We start from the raw sequence: 16,786 nt of genomic DNA, 5'->3' as shown, positions 1-16,786 counted from the left end.
TCTTTGACTTGGTTAATTGTACAGCCCTGAATACAACTGAACATTTTATTTAAAAAGTAATCAGACTCTTATCACTACTTAAATATTCATTGGCTCCATCGTATCACATTCTTATCACCTTGTGTGCCACTCTAACGGAAATGCTGTTTGTGATTACAGGTAATGTTTGATAAGTGAATGGACCTATGTTATGTTGTTTTCATTCTTCAACCAGTGAACTCAACAAAACGGAATAATCTATGCATACTATATGTCAAATTAACAATGTAGTATTTATTTGACTCAACCTTAATCATGTTAATTCAAGCCTTCTTGTTAGTTTGAGCCATGTTGGTCCTGTCTCTTCTTCATTAATGTCGACCCGATCTGTTTTCATTGACTTCAACACCTCAAAGCTGTCTCACCTATCTCTGCTTACCACTGGGCGTATACTGTATATGTCAAATGGGGATATGAGCCCAGTAATAGCACAATAATAATTGGTTACCTTATGTGAAGCTCTGATTGACCTGGAAGGGGTGATGGGTGAAGCGTGGTGAGATATTCTGAGAGATTGAAGGGGAGCCAGCCAAGGAGTATGTGTGTCACTGGGTCATTGAATGAGGCTGGCAGTGGGGAATCTGGGGATACACCACACTTTCTCCACATTGGACACACCGGTCTTTAGCTGGGGTTTCCAGGTGATGGTTCCTGTGTGAATTATGATTATGGCTAGCCAGGAAGCCTTGCAAATCTGACAGAGTGAATTGGGTATTAGTATGTATGACCACGGCAGTTCTGTTATTAAAAAGGCCATCTGGAATAGCCTGGCAAATGCCCAAAACATAAAATAGACGAAAATGTCCTAAGCATATCGCTTTCTGTTCACACTAACTTGAGATGGATTCATTTTTGTACACATTCTCCAGTCTCCACATAGGCCTAAGACTTGTCTTATCTTAGTAGTGGCAATGGTTACACATTCCACATTCAGGACAGGTGGCATACAGTACAGATTTATTAAGCTCAGTCTGTACAGTATGAGATTTGTTTGAGAAGTGTTGGACCTCTGTTTGAACTTCCATTTTTCAAAGCCTGGCCGGGAGCTATTCCACGGAGCCACCATCTTTTAACCTAATGAGCAGGAATGCAGCCTAACATCCTCTGACAAGGGCCTCCTGGTCGTCCCTCGCTCGCATCACACTACTTTTTACGCCTTGGTCCTCCCCAGTGTTGTCGCGTTATGCCAATTATTTCCACCACACGTTTCTGTGTGTTGTCACCGTCACCGATGTTGTACCCTGATGACACTCACCTGCCAGTGCCACCTGCTCTCCCCCCCCCCCCCACAACATTCCCTGCTGACGTGCGACTCCAGTTAGTTTTTGACACATACCCCGTTCCGGGTTGGGCAGGGGTTGCGTGCCGAGTTTTAGTAAAGTTCTCTACTGCCTACTATACGTACATAGTAGGACCATATACTGTAGTTCCTGTTATATGTTGTCTATCGAGAGCTGTGAAGGTGATCAGAGACCAGTGTTTGCTGTTTCTAGGCCAGTGACCCTCCCCCTCTTCCCCTGACCACCACCACCACCACCACTACCATCACTATGACCATATATAACCCCCCCCATTCTTCCTCATGCTATACTCTATGACATTTGAAACGGTACATACATGCATAGTTCAAAGCTATGGCTCTAAGTTTAGCCAGTATCCAATGGTTCATGTTATACACCCCCCCATCCCCCAAATATCTGTACGTCGCCTGGCTCTCGGGTTTCCTTCAGTGGAGCCTCCTCTCTTCACTGTCCAGCCCCTATGGACAGTCAGTGTGTATTATGAGTGTACATTATGAGGTGTTAAGCATATGGGCACTTGCCCGCATTGCAGCATCAGCAGGGATGGATACTTGGATCATGTGCTACTGAGATGAGATAGTTAGCACCGATGTGTGCGTTGCGCCGGCCGCCCGCTGGCCAGCATACCAGGCCGGTGTTGAGGTCATGAAGTTAAAGGCGAACCCAAAATGCCAAGGACACACTATAAGGGCCGCCGCCCCTGATGGGCTTGTTTTGACGGAGAGCGTGGTGACTTGGCCACAACAGCTCCCAAAGCATTGGATGGTTGGTGTGCAATTAATCTCCTTCATTAGCCATTGGCTCACAGTAGGGATGGGACGATAAGCGATATTATCGTTTATCGTGATAAAAAACACCCACGATAATCGTATCGTGGAGATTTAATTTATCGTGATATCGTCCTCCGTCATGCATTGGTATCAATTAATCTTTTATTTGCCGAGCTGCATATCCGGTACCACTTAAACTCTATAATTGGTAAAAGGTACTTATAATATACTTATAATATACGTACAGATACAGTCTTCTCTATCAAGTGTTTTTACGCGACACGTGCTATTTTTTGGCAAATGTTCCGATTTCTTTTGTCACAATAATCGTAATATGAAATGTTCATATCGTCCCATCCCTAGCTCACAGTTCTGTTCTCTTGGAAAAATCGGTTCCCAGAAATGAAATCCCCCCCAGCCAAGTGGATGATGTGATAATGATGCGTTACAGTATTTGATCTTGTATTGTCTTTTAACTTGTGTCACTCACTGTTGAAGTTGATTTGACAGAAAAATGATGAAGAGATTTCTTGGTAATCATGTCTTACAGGCTGCTGCTGCTAGTGCTAACTTGCACAGGTGTGTGACTGTGTGTTTGTGTGACGTGTGTGTGACGTGCGTGTGTAAGCATAGCCACTAGCCAGTGGGGGCCATCAGCATGGTGCTGACATGCATGTTCATATGTGTTCAGACAGTGATGTGTGTCTGCCGGTCAAGGTGAAAGGCTCAGGTTTCAGGATCACATGGTGTCCGTATCGCAGCCTGTTCTATCATGTGGGTCTTTACTCTGTCTTTGGAGATGACAGCCGCTGGCAACAGCTGCTGTTCAGCTGCTGTTACTTGTTGTTTTGGCTTTGCAACAGGGCTACAACTATCGATTTTTTGTGATTATTGATTCCTGATCAACATGTATATATATCAAATTAATTGTATTTATCAACAATATTCAATTTTGATTGATTTCAAGGTGATTAAAGATCGATATCCACTTGCAGTTCTCTACTCTGACGGATGCTTTTACCGGACAGTTTTGGAAAAGCCAGTGAGTCACATCCTTTAATGGATGATCAGGGCATTACACGTTATGATGACAAAGTAGTAGAATAAATCTTTACCCAGGCCATGCATGTTTGTGAAAAGAATTTACAAAATTGATTATTCTAATTAACCTCCTTACAATTAAGCCGTATTGTATCTTCACGGAAGTTCACGCAACACAATGTGAGCTTGTAGAGCTGCTACTTTTGAACAATGTTTTTACATACATTTTTTGATTGTCCAAAAAAAGGTTTCCCTGAAACCTATGTTGGCTTATGTTGTGTATTTGTGTCTTGTTGTGGGTTTTAATCATGTGTTTACTGTACCTAGTCTGTAACAGTGGGGCCAAAAAAGGCAAATTTCCACACGTGGTCTGTAAAGTTGACATTCCACAACAAATGGAGAGCCATTAAAGAAGTGGGTAATCCATACCAGCTCTGAATAAGAAACTTGTTTGAAAGTATCCTGACTTGGCCTCACTTGGCTGAGTTGGCTCACACACTAAGTAAAGAAGCATACAGTGGGCCTATTCTCACCAGCTCTAACCATCTTGTGTGTGTGTGTGTGTGTGTGTGTGTGTGTGTGTGTGTGTGTGTGTGTGTGTGTGTGTGTGTGTGTGTGTGTGTGTGTGTGTGTGTGTGTGTGTGTGTGTGTGTGTGTGTGTGTGTGTGTGTGTGTGTGTGTGTGTGTGTGTGTGTGTGTGTGTGTGTGTGTGTGTGTGTGTGTGCGTGCGTGCGTGCTTTAAAGAGGCCTTTCTGTTCCCAGTTGGATCTTTTCTGTTTAACTCAATCTACAAGTGACAGTGCGTAATGACTACTTACATACCACTTAACCCATTAAGACCTGAGGCCGATTCTACAAATGCCTTCTAAATCAGTAGTCTTTCTAGATTTTTCAAAAATAGCAGAAATACAAGCTTGTATATCTTGTATATCTGCAATTTTCTGAATAGCCAACGCAAAACTCTAAAATGACACGGATGTCTCCCCCGGGCAAAAATAGCACAATGTGATTCACTGTGAGCTTTTTAGCTCTGAAAATATTTGAACTTTTGAGATTTCACCTGGGATTAGGGATGACAGGTTGAAAGAAAGTGCCTAAAAGCTACTATCTACTGAGGGACGGGGCTAAAGGTTGAACAAAAGTAGGTTAAAGTGCAGTAAGTGAGTACGCAAACACGTTGGGTGTCACTGCAATTTGGGCAAGTTCAGACAAACCTACAAATCTATTTCTGCTCTCCTACCACCAGATTACACGCACGCACGCACGCACGCACGCACGCACGCACGCACGCAAACACGCACGCAGGCAGGCAGGCAGGCACGCACGCACGCACGCACGCACACACACACACACACACACACACACACACACACACACACACACAGACAGACCCCCTTTCCATTCTCCACATCATTCTAGCCTTTACCCCCAACAACGATAAGATAAACACATAACCAGTTATGCCCTCCTCCTCCCTCTTATGTCACTATTTCAATCTGTTCTGTTTCCTTATCTGCCTCTCTGACGCCCCTCCTCTCCTGTCCCTGTCTCCTCTCCCCTTTGCTCCATTTCTCCATCTCACTCTCTCTTCTGTCTTAATGAATTCGTTTTTGCATTACTTGTATATAGGACAGGTGAAGGTCACACTGTAGAGTTTTCAAATTCAGGTCTCATTGTATTAAATACCAGTAAGACTCCCTAATCGGGAGATAAGCAACCGTCACGTCGCATACACAAACTTTAGAAGGCAATCGTAGGCCACGAGGGAAGGAGGGAATATGGGAAATGGGACAGATCCATGTTGATTACATGACTTTAGAGATACTGTGTACAGCTTTGCGTGATTTTAGGCCAAAACCTGTAGGAGCAGTGTCCAAAAATGTGTTTTGCAAAAATCGGCCTGATGGTGGCGCTGCTCTTATATCTACATCTTTCCACTTTTGGAATTTAAGCGGACGTCTTAGTTCATTTTCGATAACCATCGTATGTATGTCATGACAGGACTTGATGGTGGTCGATCTTTCTTTTCTTTTTTCCAAGAAGCAAATGTACTTCTAAATTTGAACCGAGAAAAATATATGGTACAGGACAAATAGCTCTGTGTTTACAAAGCTTGTGGGAACATTGTTACTGTAGCCGCTTTGTCTGACAGATATAATATAGCTTGTACTAAAGGCCTCTCCTCGCATATTAGGACATTTGACACTGGCCATGCTGCAGATGAATAGCTGATTCCTTGACAACACTATCAATGTCTGGCAAACTTGCACTGATGTTTTCTACAACACGTGATGCTTTACTGAAGGCCAAGCAGGCACTAGATGAGAATGACATCAAAGTTGTTCCATGGAAGAGGGAAGGCCAACTTTTGTTCTCATCTAGAACAAAGTCCCCAGTAGTCTTTCTACCTGTCTACTGTACATGTGCCCGTAGTGCACACACACACGCACGCACGCACGCACGCACACACGCACACACACACACACACACACACACACACACACACACACACACACACACACACACACACACACACACACACACACACACACACACACACACACACACGTGCAGTATTAACACACACAATCATTGCACTTGAAAGAACAGTGGCTCAGTAGTTACAGAAGTATTCCTGCTCTCAGAGCCTTCTTCATCTCTCACCCACTGCCTCTCTCTCTGTGACTTTCTCATGTCTTACTCTGTTGATCTCTGTCTCCTCTCCTCTCTCTCCCCTGCTTGTTACCCTGCGTGTCTCCTTTCTCTCCTACACATCCCTGCTCTAGCATCTCTCCTACGTGTTGGAGCCCTGCATGTGTGCCTTACACAGCACATGTCACTGAGTCACTGTCAGCCCCCCAGAGTGGGTCTTAATACATTTGGGAGAACGTAACATCACCTCATGCTGTCTGAGCAGCTAGGGCACATCGTGTCGATGCACTGTCTGAGGAGAGGAGGGCTTTCTGCTTTAGTTTCTAGTTATTGTTGAAATAGGCACACAAACAAGCACGATGGAGAATGGACAATGTTGTCTTGTTTGCCACACAACCAAATCTGTCAATGCCATTTTAACTCACCTGCCAGCTGTGATGTTATTCACCTTAACACACTCCCTCTTGTGCTTTATTAATGATTTTCACACTCCGAGATTAATGAACACTGTGGGAATTCTGCATGTGCTCCTTCACATTTCAGCTTCAATTGTGCCTTTCATTAACGGTGTCAAGTCACATGTATTTATATAGCACATTTCATACGACAGGCGCAAGCTCAATGTGCTTCCAAGAAAATGACAATAAAAACTGAAAATGTAATAAAAAAAAGTAAAAAATAAAAAAAGTAAAAACATACATATTGACACAAAGTGAACATACATATGATTAAATAACAGTTTAAGCAATACATTACAAACCTAGGTAAAAGCTTGTGAGAATAGGTAGGTCTTTAGTTTGCTTTTAAAAGAAGACACTGTTGTAACAAACCTTACCTTAGATCAGCTGGTATCGAATTCCACAGAGCGGAAACCATAGTGACTGAAAGCACCATAACCTGATTTAGAATTGATCCAGTACTCAGTGAGAAGACCTTTGTCAGAAGATCTAAGGGTTCTGATAGGTACATATGGTTCAAGCATGTCAGAAACATAGGAGGGAGCTATGTGCTGTGTGTATATGTGCCGTGCTAAAGTTACGTACCCTTCTTTTCTGACTTATCCAGGTACCCCAGTCAACATGTGCTAATGTTATGTACCCCTCTTCTCTGTGTTCTTCAGGTACCCCAGTCAACATGTGCATTGTTCAGAGCAGATCTCTTCTGGTCCAGGTCAGTCTGCTGGGGACGTTGACCCACCTGACCAAAACCAGGAGCAGGACTCAACACAGCACAAGGTATGTGTGTCTCTGTGTGTGGGTGTGTGGAACATTGTTTTCCTTCTTCTGTGTCTGTGTGTACACTACAGTATATGCATAATTATAGACTCCATTCAAGATGTGGCCATCTCATTCAGGAGTCCTTTGGTATTCTTCATTATATCCGTCAAAGCCAGCTTTATATATTCCAACTACAAACCCACAGCCTAGTTAACTGTTCTGCTGCCGTTGACAATCCTCACCGTCATTGAAAGGGTTAAAACCATGGTGCCGTTGATGGTGAGGACTGTCAATCTTACTGTATTTACTGTAAAAGTATAATTACTTACAGTACACCGCTCCGCTCCCGCCCGCATCGGTAATGTCCGCGATTTGTTTACAACGCACGTTGTGCATGCACGCGAAGTGAAGGTCCGCCATAGTAAATCCATTGAGAGGCCCATAAAGAGACTTCATTTATTCAAAAAGAGACATTTTGAGCCAAAGAGTGGGCTGATTCCTGTACAAAATTCACTCGGCTGGGCGCAGCCATGTTTCTCTTCTGGACCCACACTGTCATGTGACTAGATGACGTAATCGTTGCCGTCAAGTGATAATCCAAAAACACAACAACAACCCCCTTCCGGCCCTTCAAAAATAATAGCGGCAGCCTACGGAGGAAACGGCGCGGCACCAAGGCACCAAGCAAACTTCAGATTAAAAGGCAGTAATTGTGTTAACAGTTGGCAATTGCAGTCATGGTAAAAGCATTGAGTGTGTTACGGTCAAGGATGGCCGTCTACAAGCCCCTCTGCATGGTGTTGTTGGCTCTGAGGTTCTGGCAGTGTCCAAAATTTCGGCCCATCTTCATACAGTGTGTCTGGTGCTATGACGACAGTCAATGTGATGCTATTACAGTGTGTAGTATATAACAGTTAACACCTTGTTAAAAATAAAGTGATTTTATTTATGCTAACAGAAACCGCAACACTTTACCATAAATGATACTATGACAACGTTGCAGATTTGTAGTAGGCGTGGAGACAACAAAAACGAATAAAGATTCTGAATCACTTTGCAATTTCCAGCAATCTATTTTTCAAATGGATTTGCAGCTGGTAATGTTGACTTGCCTTCCCAGCTTCCCTAGTTGTTGCGTAACAAGCCGTGGCTACTAGTGGGCTGTGCCAGTCGAGAAGAGCAAATCGTCTGTCGGGTGGAAACCTCAAATGTCCAAAACGGTTACTTTTCAGGATTCAGAATTTCAAAATAAAAAATAGCAGAAGTAGCAATTCTACAAGCTCGAAGCCCTTCGCTTTGCGTCAAGTTCTGAGCCGTTTCGAGCAGCTTGTGGATCTGTTACTATTGATACTTAAGTGTGACGCTGTAGTATGATCAAGTAGTGTTCATTTACAGAATGAAGAAAACTAAAAGTTAGTATATGAAGGTAAGAGGTTTCTTTTAAGATATTTTTGGGGTCTTTTTCTGCCTTTATTGATAGGTGTACAGTAGGCTGACAGGAAACAGGGAGAGAGATGGGGGGTGACACGCAGCAAAGGTCGTCAGGATCGGGACTCGAACCTGCAACGCTTTAAGGGCTGGATTACCAGCCTAGGTGCCTGGACCACTACCCTGTGGCCCAGGCAAGATAAGAGGTTTCTGCCCGACAGCAACAAGATCCATGATGACCTCGCCAGGCGTCAAGCACAGACACTAAATGTTCCTCTTGTCTGACATGGAAAAGGAAAATGGTTTATTATCCGTCATGTCATGACCTTTTTCCTATCACACAATGCCACATGTAATGAACATGGCACAAATTGCACAATGTTCACCTGGTTTCATAACATCACTGTGACAGCATGTGTAGCATAACTGAAGGGGCGGGTGTCATAGGGTCATGACATGATGACCCAGAAGAGAGAGAGAGAGAGAGAGAGAGAGTGGGTGTGTGTTCATTCATTCATTTGGGGTCATGCAAGCTGCTCCGTAAGCAGAGGGGAAGTGTGTGTGGGACTTTATTTAAGTCTGTGTAACTCTAACCAACCTGTAGTGAGTAATACCTCTCTCTCTTCCTCTCTCCTTTTCTCCCTTTGATTATCTCCAGTTATTGACCCTGACCAAAATGAGTCAAGTCGTACATGTTATGTACATCAGAGAGGCTGTCACGTAGAGTAGTTGCACAATGTTGGCAAAAGTCCCCTATTCCTTAAATTGTGATATAACTTTCAATATGTGGATGTCACTAGAAGGCTGAGAAAGATTTCTCTGAGAGTGATTCCGGCAGTGGCAGTACAGTGTAGGCACTGGTGGAAAAAAGTATTCACATTTTTTACTTAAGTAAAAGTATCAATACTGCAATGTAGAAGTACTCACAAGTACAAGTCAGGAATTCAAAGATTACTTGTGTACAAAAAAAAGTATAGGTTTAGAAATGTACTTAAAGTACCAAAAGTAAAAGTTGTCATTGTGCAGCATGTCACAACAACAATGCCTCGCAACGCCATATTTGGTCATATTTTCAAAAGGCCAAAATGTATATATAGGGCTGAAGTGGTTAATGCATGTTTTGTAATAATAATCAAAATCTACAAAGTACGGTAGTTTGTAACTAAAGTTTTCAAATAAATGCAGTGGGGGTAAAAGTACAATATTTGGATCCGAGATGTAGTGAAGTAGAAGTAAAGGTATTTGGAAATTGGGAATACTCAAGTAATGTACAAATAACTCAAATGTACTTAAATGTACTTAGTTACTTTAAAGCACTGAGCGTAGGTCCTAGTCAGCTCTGTGGATCACGGTTCATGGAGTTCTCTCTAGTCATTCCTCTGGGCTTTTCACAGTCTTAACTGGCTGACTGAGGCAGGAAACCTGTCCACCTCAGCCAGTCTATGGCTCTCTGTGCCCAACGCTAAGCAAATTAAGGTATTGAAGGGAGGGTGGAGCTGATACTGGGTCAGAGCTGGTCTTTAGTTAAGTGGTGGCTAATCCCCTGTAGTGGCTCAGAACAGATAGGAGATGAGACCACATAGGCCAAGACATTAATGGCTGCAATTCAAGCTCACTACTAGGGCTGTCACGATTACGACATTTGACATGACGATTAATAATTGTCACTCAAATAATTGCGATTAGCGATTTAATTGTGTTTTTTGCCGTTGACAATTACATTTCTGTTGTAGGCTTTGAAGTTGCACATGACAAAAATAATTGTGATTATGTCAAATCATTGCGATTAGACAATTATGTAATAATTGTGACAGGCCTACTCTCTACCAGTGTTGATTTTGTCGACTGAAACCATGACGAAAAATGTTCGTTGACTACCTATTTTCAGTGATGAAAAAGAAACAATAACAAAGCTATGATGAATAAATGCGTTGTGAGCTTGTAGATTGGCTGTTTTTGCATTCAACCAAGTGTAAAAATCATCCATCATGGCCCGCCAAAATACATTTTTGTATTGACCAAAAACGTACGATTCAAGCATTCAACCAAGCCGTGTAATAATTGGGGTTTAGTCCCCTTACATGAATGGGGTCTCTCTGTATCTATGTGTGTGTGTATACTGACACTGTAGGTATGTGTGTACACACATGAAGGGGGCTCATTGTTTGTGGGCCGGCAGCAAACAGTCGCTCCAGGGTGATTGAACGGCCCTGTCAGTCTGTCAGTGTTACAATAGCGCTGCCTTTGTCTCTTCCCTCCATCAGTCAACAAGAGGCCATTTCACAACTTGAGATGCACGCTCAGTGCCCTGCGTTTGTGTGGAGGTGTAGTAGTGCCGTATGTGGGCTTGTGTTTCCTGAAGCACTTGATCTCCTCTCCTGACTTCTAATCCAACTGGATCGTCTTGCTCCTCTGAACAGTTATTTAAATGTTAAACTAAATGGCCTATTATCTTCGGATTAAAGTCGACCTTCGGTATATCGAAAACTCAGCCTATTGTCCCGGACCTTTCACATACTGTAATTGATTCGTTAATCTTCTAAGTACCTGTGGCTCTACCATATATTGTGCTAGTGCTTGACGGTTTGTAAAATTGTTTTCATCCAGGCGGCGGAAGAATGGGCATCACACATAGCAGACGATGTTGGCCAGGAGAAGCAGGAGGCAGCTGTCTTAGTAGAGCAGCTGCCAGCACACCACATACACCAAGATAATAATGAACAGGTACTACACACACACACACACACACACACACACACACACACACACACACACACACACACATACACACACACACACACAGTCACACACACACACACACACACACACACTCAATTGGCATAACGATAAGGGGGTAAAAAATAGTTAGAATAGAATTTGATTCGTGAACCCATGCATGTGTTGTGTGTCATCTCTCATCAGACTGTGAATCCAGTAGAGGCTGTGGTGCTGGAGGAGGAAGTCCAATCTGACCCAGAATCTGAAGATGTACCTGCTGCTGCTGAGCCAGAGCCCCAGCCAGACCTCCACACTGACTCGGAGGACCTCCACAACCACAGTCAAGACCAGGGCCAGACCCAGACCCAGGACCAGGCACCTCCAGCCTCCTCTACCCCCACCTCCACCTCCACCTCCACCCAGACCCCGGCCCCTGACTCGCCTCCTCCAGCCCAGGACCAGGGCTCTACAGACCCCCCAACTCCACCTCCAGCAGAGCTCCCCGGCGGCGATGCCCCACCTCCCTCCGCGGAACCCACCGTGGGCTCGACCACGCTCCCGACTCCAGAGCCAGAGGAGCACCAACACACACCTACCTCACACAGTAGCACGCCGGCCCACACAGGGTAAGCTCCGTTCGGACTACTGAAACAACCAGGGCCCTCTGGTAGGGTCTCTGGGCTGTCGGAAGAGGTTGGCTATAACTGCAGATAAGAGTCATTCACAGCCAGTTGAAACGATGCTGGTCCTCTTGATGATGGTTAAAGCCAACTTCAACCCCAAGTAATGTATGATTCATTGACGTTCCTGTTTTACTTAGGTTTATTGATTTGTTGCGTTTGTTTAGTTTTTGGTTGTTTCTTTTGTTGCTTAACTTTTTTTCCCTTTCAGTTGTTTATTTGATTTGACTTTTTGGGGGGCTTTGCCGCTGTTTAACCGGCAAATATGCCTGAATACAAACGGAAGAGTTCAAGTGTCAGAGTGTCAAGGTGTGTTATCTTGGTCCTCATCTCGGGACATTTTTCGAGTCTCTACGTGGATCGGAGATTTCCCATGCAACCGCCCTTATCTCAAGATCTCGTGGACTTTCGCCCCCTCGCCCCCTGCCCAACACAACTTGGTGAAATCGGTTACTTATTGGGACATGGACCACTCACTGGTTATTCAGTGGAAAGTTAGTCTAGATTGCCTCCCTGATGTTCGGAGAAGACCAACAACGTCTACAGTTGTTTTCAGCGTGGCCGTCGTCTTCAGGACATTTCAGTCATCAGCATAAAAGCCGTGCTCTCCAGCTGCCCTGCCAGACAGACACCTCTACAACATCCCCTCTACCACCCAACCCCCCCCCCCCCCCTCTCTCTGGCTCCCTCTCTCTCTCCCTCCCTCTCTCTCTCTCTCTCTCTCTCTCCCCCCCCTCTCTTTCTCTGAATCTCTCTTACTCTCGCCCCCTGCCCTACCTTTCTGTGCACACCCCATCTCCCCTCCAACTCCCTATTTTTCTATCTCCTCTTTCCTTGTTGTTCCTCCCTCACCCTCTACACAACCCCTGTCTCACTACCCCTCTTTCGTTCTGTCTCAATCACCCTTCCCTGTCGTTCCCATCTCACGCCCCCTAAAACGTTTTGCCCTTCCTTGTCCCAGTCTCTCTCTCTGTCTCTGTCTCTCTGTCTCTCTCCCTTCCCTCCTCCTCCTCTCTGTGGGAGGAGCTGTGGTAAACGGCATTGTGTCCTGTTTCTTTCCCCTCAGTGCAGTGCGGGCTGTCAGTGCCGCTGACCCCCCTCTAGAGGTTGCCAGTGCTGGAGACCAACCCCCCCCTGTAGACAGCTCTGTCTCTGCCGAGCTCACTCACTCGCAGTGCGGGGTCATTCCCCCCAAACTGGCAACCTGTGAAAACACGCCCTTTGGCAGCCCGTTTCCCAGGTGAGTTATGGACACCCCCCCACCACCCCCCACCCCGACCCCACTCCTTCTGCCTCTCCCCTCGCCCTCCACCTCACAGCAGCCAATCGGAACACAGAGACGGGTAAAAGCAGGTAACAACAAAGCCGCACCTCCCTCTGCTACGCTCAGCACATCATCGTCCGCTGGCCTTGCTCTCCTGTCCTATCAGCTTTTTAATTATTATTATTTTTATTTATTTTATTTACTTTTCTTTTTCGGGCGAGTTGCTCGCTCACAAACAAGGACTAACTGAGATTGTCAGGTGAATGCAATGACTTGTCTTTCTTCTTGGTGTTCGTGTGCGTGTGTGTGTGCGTGTGTGTGTGTGTGTGCGTGTGTGTCAGTCCAAATCGGCTGTTTCCTCACAGTTGTCTTCTCTCCATCACCCTCCCTCTCTCTCTCTCTCTCCCTCCCTGCCTCCCTCGCTCCCCCCCTGCCCTGCCCTGTAGCGTGGTGGATGTGGTCGGCATAGAGACCCAGTCGCCAGAACTGCTCCCCGGTGGTTCTGGTCCTCCTGAGGTGGAGGCCTCTCAGGCCTCTCCGGGCCCCGTGGACCCCCAGGAGCAGCTACAGGCCCAGCATGGCCTGTCAGATCATCTGGACCAGGGAGGCAACGCCTCCCACCCACACCAAGATCAGCAGGTACAGCAGAAGTTCTCAGTCGCCAACCACTGATTTCAGTCATTTGGATTCCATAGAAGCCGATGTGTCTTTTATGAAGCATGTTACGCAGTGAAACACTATCTACAACAGGGGTGTCCAAACTTGCCACATTAGAACATTTTAAAACACCCAAGGGCTGACTACTCTCCTGACAAAATGTACTTTCCGTCGGACCATAACAAATTCACATACATATGCATTGCAATTGCAATATTTTATTTTAACTATCATCATCATATAAATGTATTGGAGGTGGTCAAACTAGCAGGTTGCTTAAAAAAATATTTATTAGCATTTATAAAGTGTTAAATACAGAACGTGCGACACGATTGCTAATGATATGGCAGTGAATCAAGATAAGAACAGTGACTAACAGAAGAAAGGGAGTGGAGTTGAGCTGAGATGATCGCTGCAGTGTATTTGTGCAATGAGGGATGCAGAGCCTTGCGTGTGGGATGCTAGCTCAGATGAACCACTTTATGCATGCATGCACGCACGCGCACACACTCTTAAGCACACGTGCACACACTCTTAAGCACACGCGCACACTCTCTACCAAAGAACAGTCTCATGAATGTTTCAGCTGGCAAATGCTGACTCTACTTGCTTTCAATATCCTGAAATAATGGAATGGAGAGTCAGTGTTTAGGTCTCCATAGATAATATGACACTGAGGGCCAGTAAGTGTGCGATTATGAACATTTCCTTCAGTCTGTTCTGTCTGCATGTCTGACCTTTTCCTGTGTTCTCATTGGTGGCTTTCTGTATTGACAACGGTGGCTTTGTCGGCTCATACTGTGTAGTGTAGTTCATCCTGGGGTCTAGCAGTGTTGCTTATATAATCCAACCAAACATTACTCACAGGCCAACACACCTCAATGCTGCAGACTGCAGAGGCCATAGACTAGCTGCTAGCAGTGTGCTGCTATGAATGGGATTTGTCACTAGCGTTTCTGCGGTTTCAGTCTAAGGTTTTATAACTCAATGCCCAACTTCTGTAGTGTAAAACTCCATTACCATACCATTAATAAGAGCTGAAATTGATGGCTTTTCTTTTTTTATGTCACGAACAGCATCCCTTTAATTTAATGTCATGCAGAGTAGATTGTGTTGAACTCGCTTATACAGTTACATTTTTTCCTGTCCGGTCATCTATTCACTCACAACTCTACCATATACATGTGTGTTACGTGGATGGTCTTGACATGCGCGAGGAGTTAACAATTTGACTCACTGCAGCTAGGAATAGGACTACCACATAATAGTAATATTAGATCTTATGTCCTCACTTTGTAGCTTCAAACGTCAGGACATAAACCTATTAGGAGGCTGATTCTATTATTTATGGTGATGGCAATGGCTGTTGACTGACACTTCCTAACCAATGTGTTTGTGACTTAAATGTGTGTGTGTGTGTGCGTGTTGCAGGCAGTGGATGCCAGCACAGGGAAGGAAGCAGACCCCTCAGTGCCCAGTAAAGAGGACATCCCCACCTTTGACGAGTGGAAGAAGCAAGTCTTGGAGAAGGAAGTGGTGGAGAAGGAGAAGGAAAAGAGTAAGGGCACATTGCACACACTTTGATACATCTGATACATGAATACACACACACACACACACACACACACACACACACACACACACACACACACACAAATTGATTACTCGACTCTTTCTCTTAAGGTTTCTGCATTGATTGTGTGTGTGTGTGTGTGTGTGTGTGTGTGTGTGTGTGTGTGTGTGTGTGTGTGTGTGTGTGTGTGTGTGTGTGTGTGTGTGTGTGTGCGTTGCATAACCTCGTAGCTATTGTTCGTTTCGCACTGCCTCTAATGGCTCCTGATCAAAGGGTTTTAGTGACACAAACACTCAAAGGTTACCCAACATACCCCTTGCTTATATTCATAAACACACGTTTACAGTTTTCTCTTACTTTCGTAGACACGTAGTTTAGGGGCCGTATATGCCAGTGTTCACACGCGCACGCACGCACGCACGCACGCACGCACGCACGCACGCACGCACGCACGCACACACACACACACACACACACACACACACACACACATACACATACATACATTCACACACACTGGCGGCCAAGGCAACCATGCAAGGTAATGGAGGGTATGACCCTCACCGGAGCTGTTATGGGTTCAGTGTCTTCTCAAGGAAACTTTCCCACGAATCCAGGAAGAGCCACAGCCACCCAGTGTACAGTATATCTATGCAATACACCACATTGTACCATAGACCAAATCTTTTTACTTTGGATAAACAGTGATGTGATGTTGTTAGCACACTGTACATTTACATTATGCGTGCACAGTGGCAGAAAAATTCCATTTTGGTCAAATATTAATATGTTTCAGTTATACCAGACTTTATGGGCCTCAGACTTCACTTGACATCCCAGACAACCGGGTTTTTACATTCTAGGAGTGGTTTCTTCACTACATTTCATTCTAAAGAACATCTTATCAGTGCTTTGACTTCAAGGTACACCATGAGTACATTGGCAAACATTACCTTGACATTCTCCATAGATGACCTACATTCTGTGTTATACAGACCACACGCGGCAACATACCTGAACGGTAGAGGCGATGCCGTCAGTGATAAAACCCTGCATGTATTATTCACCCTAAAGGAAGGTGATGACATGTCTTTACATGACCCAGTTCATAACCTTCTGCACACAGACACCGTTCTAATCCCCCCATTTCTTGTGTTAATTTAGGTCAGTCTCTCCATACCTCAACCAATGGCAGCCCCCACCCCGTGAAGAAAGTCCAGAAAAACTTCAAGAATAACTACGCCTCCGTGGAGTGTGGCGCAAAGATACTCTCTGCTAACAACGAAGCCAAGGTACGATAATGCGTTACATACCATAAACATCACTTTTTTTCTGTTGCCATGAGGACATTTTAAGGATCTCTTATTGATGACCCAGAAGCAGTGTCAGGCCCACAGCCTTCCTTGGCGTGATTAGTCAGTTGTTTCAGCTGAATAGTAGAAAACC

The 16,786-nt window shown here is 44.9% G+C and overlaps 1 protein-coding gene across 4 annotated transcripts in view; it reads left to right on the top strand.

Moving 5' to 3' along the window:
* Window positions 1-16,786, top strand: part of suco (SUN domain containing ossification factor) — a 64,212-nt gene that overhangs the window by 19,309 nt on the left and 28,117 nt on the right. For 3 of the 4 annotated variants that reach the window (XM_080732927.1, XM_080732926.1, XM_080732925.1), the window contains exons 2-8: window positions 6,924-7,038; window positions 11,056-11,172; window positions 11,371-11,792; window positions 12,913-13,086; window positions 13,557-13,749; window positions 15,199-15,325; window positions 16,505-16,632. In XM_080732927.1, the coding sequence (XP_080589053.1) occupies window positions 6,924-7,038; window positions 11,056-11,172; window positions 11,371-11,792; window positions 12,913-13,086; window positions 13,557-13,749; window positions 15,199-15,325; window positions 16,505-16,632 (1,276 nt within the window). The remainder of the gene's footprint in view (window positions 1-6,923; window positions 7,039-11,055; window positions 11,173-11,370; window positions 11,793-12,912; window positions 13,087-13,556; window positions 13,750-15,198; window positions 15,326-16,504; window positions 16,633-16,786) is intronic. The other variant, XM_080732928.1, reaches the window with a different exon arrangement.

Source organism: Nannobrachium achirus, assembly GCF_963921795.1.
Source record: "Nannobrachium achirus genome assembly, chromosome: 1".
NCBI lineage: Eukaryota > Metazoa > Chordata > Actinopteri > Myctophiformes > Myctophidae > Nannobrachium > Nannobrachium achirus.
Note: the sequence above shows the minus strand (reverse complement) of the source record. Positions and strands in the feature narration are given on the sequence as shown.